Source organism: Prunus dulcis, chromosome 4, assembly GCF_902201215.1.
Source record: "Prunus dulcis chromosome 4, ALMONDv2, whole genome shotgun sequence".
NCBI lineage: Eukaryota > Viridiplantae > Streptophyta > Magnoliopsida > Rosales > Rosaceae > Prunus > Prunus dulcis.
In genome coordinates, this window is record NC_047653.1 from 1,292,781 (window position 1) to 1,302,495 (window position 9,715).

General features: G+C 39.4%; 2 protein-coding genes across 2 annotated transcripts; both read left to right on the forward strand.

Annotated features, from left to right (window-relative positions):
• The first annotated feature begins 448 nt into the window (after nt 1-448).
• On the forward strand, nt 449-4,583 carry LOC117624149 (putative cysteine-rich receptor-like protein kinase 23). Its single transcript, XM_034355287.1, has 7 exons — nt 449-1,452; nt 1,672-1,849; nt 1,929-2,056; nt 3,361-3,571; nt 3,664-3,904; nt 4,007-4,160; nt 4,263-4,583. The coding sequence occupies exons 1-7, from the start codon at nt 574-576 to the stop codon at nt 4,563-4,565; spliced, it is 2,094 nt and encodes a 697-aa protein (XP_034211178.1). The 5' UTR covers nt 449-573; the 3' UTR covers nt 4,566-4,583.
• Nucleotides 4,584-4,800: 217 nt separating this feature from the next.
• LOC117625921 (cysteine-rich receptor-like protein kinase 10) lies at nt 4,801-7,985 on the forward strand. Its single transcript, XM_034357513.1, has 7 exons — nt 4,801-5,733; nt 5,874-6,014; nt 6,122-6,243; nt 6,392-6,602; nt 6,720-6,957; nt 7,261-7,411; nt 7,496-7,985. The coding sequence occupies exons 1-7, from the start codon at nt 4,917-4,919 to the stop codon at nt 7,823-7,825; spliced, it is 2,010 nt and encodes a 669-aa protein (XP_034213404.1). The 5' UTR covers nt 4,801-4,916; the 3' UTR covers nt 7,826-7,985.
• Nucleotides 7,986-9,715: the final 1,730 nt, after the last annotated feature.

Here is a 9,715-nt window from a genome sequence, read left to right on the forward strand (position 1 = left end):
ATTCTCTGTGCAAGAAAGACATGAGGTGGTGGCGGCAAGAAATGGAGAAAAACTTCCCTATCTCTGTTTCATTGCGTTCCCCCTCTCCCTCTTAGTATCACCTATAAGAGGAGGAAGGAGACGGGGTATAGGGAAGTATTTGTCCAAGAAATGGGGTCAGCTCAGCTGGTTATATGAATCAATGTGTGAGTGAATATAACAAGGACTCTTTCCTGTAGCTTCGCTTGGTTGGTTGTATAAAACCGGACTCTTGTATTATTGCAGACCACCCCCTGTAGGTGTAAATATTGAAAAACTGAGGAAAAAGAAAAGGCAAGAATGCAGTTGGGCTGAAAATTCTACCCAAGTCTCGAGTCTCGACCCCCTTTGTTGACTGTCAGCTTAGAGGACCGCTACCTTAAAACACTCCAGTCAATTTATAATTACATCACACTAATGATGAAGCAAACACCTCTAAAAATTATGACTTTTAGATAAGCTTTTTTAATTTCCACATGATTCAACTCTAAGGGACATAAGAAATTGGCTTTAGAAATAGAAACAGGGACTGGGCTGATCAGTGATCAAAAGATCATGAAAACCAAAATGTCTTCCGTGCATAATCTGATGCTTGTTTCCATTCTCTCCTCCATATTTGTTGTTACTCTGCTCAGCTTTCCCAGCCCAGCTGAAGCTGATTATCTATACCATGTCTGCCCAAACACTACCACTTTCACCCCGAACTCCACCTTCCAGTCCAACCTCAACCGCCTCCTCTCAACCCTCTCCTCCAACGCCACCCGCCCCTCGGGCTTCTACAACGCCACCGCCTCCTCCTCCTCCCCAAACGACCGCGTCTACGGCCTCTTCCTCTGCCGCGGCGACGTCTCCGCCACCGACGCTTGCAAATCCTGCGTCTCCACCGCAACCTCCGACATCTTCCAGCGCTGCCCCGCCGAGAAACAGGTCGTGATCTGGTACGACGACTGCATGCTACGCTACTCCAACGAGTCCTTCTTTTCCACCATGGCCGAGGCACCTCGCTTGTTCATGTTCAACACGCAGAATGTAAGTGGTTATGTAACGGACCAAAACCGTTTCAACCAGGTGCTGGCAGCGAGTGCGAGTGAGCTAATCGCTGAGGCTTCTAATAACAATCGCAAGTTTGCGACGAAAGAAGCGAACGTTTCAAAGGTCATTACGCTGTACGTGCTTGGGCAGTGCACGCAAGACCTCTCCTCTGGAGATTGCAATTGGTGTCTTCTAGAAGCCATGGCACAATTTCCTAGAAGAAAAATCGGGGGACGAGTTCTGTATCCCAGTTGCTATGTCAGGTTTGAAGTCTATCCCTTCTACCTCCACAACTCCACCGCAGCATCGCCATCGCCATCTCCACGAGATGGTGCTGTTTCTCCTCCTCCGACAGGATCCATCATCAGACCCAGGCCTAAAGGTAAAGTGCCTCCCACTATATAGGCGCCAAAAGATATCAAATGTATTAAGAATCAGCTTGATTAATTTAATAACAATTTCTGCCATCCAACTTCTAAATTAAACTAGTTTTGAATTTAGGCTTGTAAAAAAATAATATTAATTTGATGATCTAATTATTTCAACCAGTGGAGATTAATAATAGTTCCAACCTTTTAATTCTAATCGGGAGAAAATTGCAAGGGGTTGACAAAAAGTTAGAGTTTACCAAGAAAAGTGAGTAAAATTGTCCATACAGGAGGAAGAAGCAGACTTTCACCTTCCGTATTCATTGGCGGCAGCATTGCTGTCGCTGTGGTACTTGTTGCTTCGGGCTACTTCTTCGTACGCAGAAGATCAATAAGAAAGAAGTACAAAACTGCCCCAAATCAAGAAAACGGTAAAATCTAGATAACCTCGTTATTCTGTCACCAAGTTTTTCGAGTTCTTTTCATGTAATATATGGATAACCTCATTAGGTAGGAATGACTATGATACAAAGAGTGTTGAGTCCTTACAATTTGACTTGGGAACTATTGAAACTGCTACAAACAAGTTTTCTGAGAATAACAAGTTAGGTGAAGGCGGATTTGGTGTAGTTTTCAAGGTACGAAGAAATGAATTTATTTCCTCACTTTGCCTTTGAAATTATTGATGCTTATTTATTAGGTTAAATTGTAGCAATGGTCCTTGAATTAAGACCAAACTTTATTTTTTGTCTCTCTCATTGTTTTGTTGTTACCGTGGTACTTTAATTATGTCTCCACTTTCAAATATCGTCCTTTTCGTCATCTTAGTCAATTTTTCCGTTAAAAATGATGACGTGGCATGGATAAGTCCTATTTGACATGGGCAAAAATGTATTTTCACACAAAATTTTCTCTCTCTTTCTCTCTCACACAAACCCAGACACACAAAACCCATCCCCCTTGCGGTTTTCCTCTCTCTCTCTCTCTCTCTCTCTCTCTCTCTCTCTCTCTCTCTCTCCCTCTCCCTCCTCACCTTCATCCTTCAGACCTATTCACAAAACACAAGATCAAGATCAAAACCACTTTTTTTTATTTTTTATTTTTTTTATTTTTATTTAATTCAAAGCAATTTGATGGAATGGTTATCACCTTGAGCCAAGCATGAAGAATGGCCGACTTATGACTTCGTGGAGACTAGGAATGTTTAAGACATGCACGGCTTTGAGAGCCATTTGCCCTTGTAAATTTGCAAATTGCAAAATTTCAAGCAAGCTTTGGAATTCAAGAAATGAGGATGCTGAGAAAATTGCCACTTACTCCAGACACACAGAACCCATCATCTTCCTCTCCTTCCCCCCTAAGCGATTTTTCACCCAAATTTCTTCTACCCCACACCAATTTCTTCCTCTGCTTCTTTGTTTTGATCAAATCTAGGGTGGAGGATTGGGGCTGGGGTTCTGGATTCGTGGGTGCTAGGTTGCAAGCTAGGGTAGAGGGTGGCTATAGGATACGTTTGAGGGTTGGAGTTTGCAGGTAGTAGTCATGGGAATGGAGGAAGAAGAAATCGTCGGGGGGAAATGGGAGAGCGCAGAGTTGGGGAGAGGGGAGAGATATATATATATATATATATTATTTATTTATTTACTTATGAATTTCCCAATTTGCCCCTAATTTTGACAGAAAATTTAACTAAGTTGACGGAAAAATCAATGATGCAACATGAGAGCTAATTGAAGTACCACAGTAATAACAAAACAATGAGAGGGACGAAAAGTAAAGTTTGGTCTTAATCCAGGGACCATTGCTACAATTTTGCCTATTTATTAATATCCCGTGCTTATTAATGCTTAGTTCAATTTGTACAACTCTAAACTTAACTTAATTAAGATGACAATTAACATGAGTGGATAAAGCATACCTCATAATTCATATACCTTTTCAGGGAACACTTGCTAATGGCCAGGAAATAGCAGTGAAGAGGTTGTCGAAGAGCTCCAAACAAGGTGTACAAGAATTTAAGAATGAGGTTGCATTGGTAGCCAAACTTCAACACAGAAATCTTGTCAGGCTTCTAGGATTTTGTTTAGAAGGAGAAGAAACCATACTCGTCTATGAATATGTGCCAAACAGAAGTCTTGATTATTTTCTTTTTGGTATGAATACATCATTTTAATTAAAACACTTTGCAATTTCTAACTCAAATACAACAATATTTGTGCTTTACTGAATTGATGTGAGTTTGTAGAATCCAAAAAACGTGAACAACTAGATTGGTCAAGCCGCTGCATGATAGCAGGAGGAATTGCTCGAGGAATTCTATATCTTCATGAAGATTCAAGGCTCAGAGTTATACATCGTGATTTGAAAGCAAGCAATATATTGTTAGATGGCAATATGAATCCAAAAATATCTGATTTTGGCATGGCAAGAATGTTCGGAGTTGAAGATCAAACTCAAGGAAACACCAAAAGAATTGTCGGAACCTAGTAAGTTTCATCCTCTCTTCTAATTAACAATGATCATATTGAACCTGTATATCGATATTTGACTCTTAGACTCATATTCAATCGTTTTGGTCATGCAATTAGTGGTTACATGGCCCCAGAATATGCTATGGAGGGGCTGTATTCCGTAAAATCAGATGTCTTCAGCTTTGGAGTAGTTTTGCTTGAGATTGTAACAGGAAGAAGAAACTTTTTAGGCTTTCATCCCACAGAATGTGCACCTACTCTTATAGGCTATGTAAGGTTAAATCATTCAGAAGTTTCTCAAACTAGCTAATACATGTATGTAGCTATCAATTTAAGAGTTTTTACTTAAATGCTTAAAATCTACTTATTGCAGGCTTGGCAATTATGGAACGAAACGAAAGAGTTGGAGTTGATGGATCCGTTGTTGAAGGATTCATGCAGTCCAAATGAATACTTGAAATACCTCCATATTGGATTATTGTGTGTTCAAGAAGATGCAAACAACAGGCCAACCATGTCATCGATTGTTCGAATGTTAGACAGTGAAGCTATTAGTCTTCCCCGACCTGAGAGACCAGCCTTCTTTACAGGAAGATGTATTGAACAGCATGATCAAGAAAATGCTCCAAATTGCTCAACCGATAATTTGACAATTTCTATTGATGTTCCCCGTTGAGACAGATGGCAAATATAATCTTTACAATATGAAGTTGGCCTTTGATAAAATGGAATAAAAAATTACACGGTGGAATCCTCCATTAAAATCCCTTTTGGCACTTCCGTCTCCATCGTCTTAATTTATATAGTTTCTTTGTCGTTTCGTCTCCTTTTCTTCAACGAATTTGACTGAGATGGTGACAGGTGAAGTGAGATATCCTCTTCTTTTTCTATGATTTTGATGATAAAAGACAACGACCACTGAGATATATATCTCGCAACTTGGCTTTAGAAATAGAAACAGCGAGGGACTAGCTAGCTTATTTAGCTAAGCATAGGGGCTTCACTGGGCAGGCTTCATCATCATCCCATGAATAATCTGATACTTGTTTCGATTCTCTCCTCCATATTTGTTGTTACTCTGCTCAGCTTTCCCAGCCCAGCTGAAGCTGTTTATCTATACCATATCTGCCCAAACACCACCACTTTCACCCCGAACTCCACCTTCCAGTCCAACCTCAACCGCCTCCTCTCCACCCTCTCCTCCAACGCCACCCGCCTCTCCGGCTTCTACAACGCCACCGCCTCATCTCGCACCCCAAACGACACCGTCTACGGCCTCTTCCGCTGCCGCGGCGACGTCGCCGCCACCGACACTTGCAAATCCTGTGTCTCCACCGCAACCTCCGAGGCCGTCCAGCGCTGTCCCACCGAGAAACAGGTTGTGATCTGGTACGACGACTGCATGCTACGCTACTCCAACGAGTCCTTCTTTTCCACTGCCGCCGAGTCTCCTGCCGTTTACATGTCGAACACACAGAACGCCACGGAACCTACACGCTTCAACCAGGTCCTGGCCGCCTGCATGAACGAGGTGGCCACCGAGGCTACCACCGACGCCAACAAGTTCGCGACGAGTCAGGCCAATGTTAGTGGGTTGATTTCTATTTACAGCCTGGGGCAGTGCACGCAGGACCTGTCCGCAGCGGATTGCAACCAGTGTCTCACGGGAGCAATAGCCCAATTTCCGAGTTGTTGCAACGGAAAGATCGGGGGACGAGTTTTCAATCCGAGTTGTTACGTTGGGTACGAAGTCTACCCTTTCTACCTACAGAAATCCACGTCAGCACCTCAGCCTTCACCGGGGGTTCTTTCTCCTCCTCCTCCTCCGCCGCCGCCGCCTAAAGGTAAAGTGACCAGCTTTTCAATTCAAATTATGTCTTAAAATTGTTTGGGGGGAATATGGTTTTGGGCTGTGGCTGTGCATTTTGCTAGTTTCTTCATATTTAGTTTCATCAGTCTAAGATTGCCATTGTTTATTATGCAGGAAAAAGCAAAATCTCAAAGCTTAAAATTGTTGCCATTGTTGTCCCAATTGCCGTCTCTGTGCTACTTTTTGTTGTGGGCTGCTGTTTCATTACTAGGAGAGAAAGAAAGAAGCGCAGTGCAGCAGCAGAGGCACCAAGCGGTAAAGAATATATATCTGAAATGAATTCTAGTTTGTCATACAAATCAAAAGCATACTTTTGTTTTCTCATCTTTATACATGAATGCTTTTCTTGTTTGTTTGTGTAGGTGAGAATGACATTAGTAGTGTAGAGTCTTTGCAATTTGATTTTAGTACCATTTTAGCGGCCACGAACAATTTCTCTGATGATAATAAGTTAGGGGAAGGTGGATTTGGTCAAGTTTACAAGGTATGTATGTATATCAACGTTTCTGCATCGGAAAATCTCAAGTCTTAATATTTTGAGAAACTAAGGAGGTTTTAATCAATACTGGGAATTGTAAAAGTTGTGCAAGAATGTACATTCCATCGATTCATTGATTGAAGGTTGTTCTCAGGGTATACTTTCAAATGGTCAAGAAGTAGCTGCGAAGAGGCTTTCAAGGAACTCTGGCCAAGGTGCAGAGGAATTTAAGAACGAGATGGTATTGGTAGCCAAGCTTCAACACAGAAATCTCGTCAGGCTATATGGATTTTGCTTGGAAGGAGAAGAAAAGATACTTGTTTATGAATATGTCTCCAACAAAAGCCTTGACTATTTTCTATTTGGTTTGTGCCCTGAAACATCCGATAGTCTTTTCTACTGCAAAAACAATGTTACTTCAACATGTATTTGAATCTGTTTCCTTGATGATAACTTGATTGCTCAATTTTGATGATTTTCAGACCCTGAGAAACAAGGAGAATTGGATTGGTCAAGACGTTACAAGATTATTGCAGGGATTGCTCGAGGAATAATGTACCTACACGAAGATTCCCGACTTAGAATTATACATCGTGATCTCAAGGCCGGCAATATATTGTTAGATGGGGAGATGCATCCAAAAATATCTGATTTTGGCATGGCCAGGATTTTTGGGGTTGATCAAACTCAAGCAAACACAAGTAGAATTGTTGGAACATAGTAAGTTCTCTCATTCATCTTTTCTTTTTTCATGACCACTTTTGTTCTGCATTATATGGATTGATGAATTTGAGAAATGGTCCCATCTGCACTCAACAGAAAGTCCACTTTGACCCTTGATAATATCTGTATGAACTCAGGAATGATGTAATTTTTGAATCACAGTTCATGCTCTGTGCATAAAGAAAGCCACTTAGTCTTACTCGAAATTGAATGGATTAAATTATTGACATGAATATGATAAGTTCACTTCTTAAATTTTGCGATAATTTCTGTACTGATGGATGGTTGTGCTTCTTGCAGTGGCTATATGTCTCCAGAGTATGCGATGCATGGACAATTTTCTGTCAAGTCCGATCTATATAGTTTTGGTGTTTTACTGCTAGAAATCATAAGTGGCAAGAAGAATAGTTATTTCTTTCAAACTGATGCAGCTGAAGACCTCATGAGCCATGTAAGCTTAAACTGAAAACAATGTAGTTTTGTTCTTATGCACTAACACCACCACAACATAAATAAAACTGTTCAATTTATGCAGGCTTGGAAACTATGGAGAGATGGGACGCCTTTGGAATTGTTGGATCCGAGTATGAGAGATTCTTATTCCAGGAGTGAAGTTATAAGGTGTATGCATATTGGGTTACTTTGTGTTCAGGAAGATCCAGCGGACAGACCTACAATGCAATCCGTAGCTCTCATGCTTAATAGCTACTCTGTGACTCTGCCATTACCTGAACAGCCAGCATTTTTCCTTCGAAGTCGAACGGAGGGGAACATGCCAAAGATAACTTTGGAGTCTGATCTATCTATCAGTAAGTCAACTCCATCCGTTGATGAAGGATCTATCACTGCAGTATACCCTAGATAGTGTGAATGCACAAGATGTTATATCTTGTATTATCTGTTTATATTTGTAATAACAAATATGAAACTTGTACTCTTGGTTTCATACGACTGTTGTTAGGATTGAAAACGTGAAATGGTATTTCTGTCTTGTGAGTTTCAATATCGTTGATTTCGATTTGTGAGCATAGATTTATCATCCACATAACGTGATTGACAAGGTTTTAACTTTTAAGTATTCACATCTGTATCTTGGAAAAGGGCACCTTCTATAGTGCACCAGGTGCACTGATGCACCATTTGTCCTTTATGATATTTTTAAAATTTTTAAAAAATTGGTTACCGGTTATACAAGTTACCAAGTTTTCACTTTTTGAAAATGCAATTGCACAAGGGTCATGCAATTATGCCTTTTCTGTTTGGCAATTGGCATATGATTAGATAGTGATTTACAGTAGTTTGGATATGAGAGTACCATAACATTGTAAAAGGATCCTAAAACTTATAAGTTACAAGATTTGAGTAGCGATTTACAAGTTTTTGAACAAGGATTACAACATTAGGGTTCACCTAATCCATAATGTTGTAAATACTTATTTATAAGGATATGGATCCACATTATAAGGAATTGGTAACTCCGGATCATAAGGATGTAAATTGGGTCCTTATTCAAGTAAAATGAGGGTTTACAATATTAAGGTCTCGTATTACTCTTTTATGGATAGTTATGCTCTAGAAGATTGTAAAACACATCCTTAATGTTGTAATATTGTCATTTACAAAGAGAATGACGTCTAGTACAATATTAAGGTAACTAGGGACATTAGGAAAGTAAATTGGGTCCTTATAAGTGTAAACACAAATGTTTACAATTTTAAGGTCTTAGATTACTCTGTTTAGACAGTCATGTTCCACAACATTGTAAAAGTTATCCTTACTCTTGTAATATCATAATTTACAAAGATGAAGGCATGTAGTACAATTTTAGGGCAAGGGGGAACCTTGGAAACGTAAACTAGGTCCTTACACTTGTAAACTCGGATGTTTACAATATTAAGGTCTCGTATTACTCTTTTATGGATAGTTATGTTCCACAAGATTGTAAAACACATCCTTAATGTTGTAATATTGTCATTTACAAAGAGAATGACTTCTAGTACAATATTAAGGTAACTAGGGACATTAGGAAAGTAAATTGGGTCCTTATAAGTGTAAACACAAATGTTTACAATTTTAAGGTCTTAGATTACTCTGTTTAGGACAGTCATGTTCCACAAGATTGTAAAAGTTATCCTTACTCTTGTAATATCATAATTTACAAAGATGAAGGCATGTAGTACAATTTTAGGGTAAGGGGGAACCTTGGAAACGTAAACTAGGTCCTTACACTTGTAAACTCGGATGTTTACAATTTTAAGGTCTCGTATTACTCTTTTATGGATAGTTATGTTCCACAAGATTGTAAAACACATCCTTAATGTTGTAATATTGTCATTTACAAAGAGAATGACTTCTAGTACAATATTAAGGTAACTAGGGACATTAGGAAAGTAAATTGGGTCCTTATAAGTGTAAACACAAATGTTTACAATTTTAAGGTCTTAGATTACTCTGTTTAGGACAGTCATGTTCCACAAGATTGTAAAAGTTATCCTTACTCTTGTAATATCATAATTTACAAAGATGAAGGCATGTAGTACAATTTTAGGGTAAGGGGGAACCTTCGAAACGTAAACTAGGTCCTTACACTTGTAAACTCGGATGTTTACAATATTAAGGTCTCGTATTACTCTTTTATGGATAGTTATGTTCCACAAGATTGTAAAACACATCCTTAATGTTGTAATATTGTCATTTACAAAGAGAATGACTTCTAGTACAATATTAAGGTAACTAGGGACATTAGGAAAGTAAA

What these genes read in the sequence shown, in the direction of transcription:
- LOC117624149 (XM_034355287.1), top strand. Translation starts at nt 574, where the DNA reads ATGAAAACCAAAATGTCTTCCGTGCATAATCTGATGCTTGTTTCCATT. An exon ending in TCTTGATTATTTTCTTTTTG is followed by an intron (nt 3,572 to 3,663) that starts GTATGAATACAT and finishes GTGAGTTTGTAG; the next exon opens with AATCCAAAAAACGTGAACAA. An exon ending in AAAAGAATTGTCGGAACCTA is followed by an intron (nt 3,905 to 4,006) that starts GTAAGTTTCATC and finishes TCATGCAATTAG; the next exon opens with TGGTTACATGGCCCCAGAAT.
- LOC117625921 (XM_034357513.1), top strand. Translation starts at nt 4,917, where the DNA reads ATGAATAATCTGATACTTGTTTCGATTCTCTCCTCCATATTTGTTGTT. An exon ending in CCTTGACTATTTTCTATTTG is followed by an intron (nt 6,603 to 6,719) that starts GTTTGTGCCCTG and finishes GATGATTTTCAG; the next exon opens with ACCCTGAGAAACAAGGAGAA. An exon ending in AGTAGAATTGTTGGAACATA is followed by an intron (nt 6,958 to 7,260) that starts GTAAGTTCTCTC and finishes TGCTTCTTGCAG; the next exon opens with TGGCTATATGTCTCCAGAGT.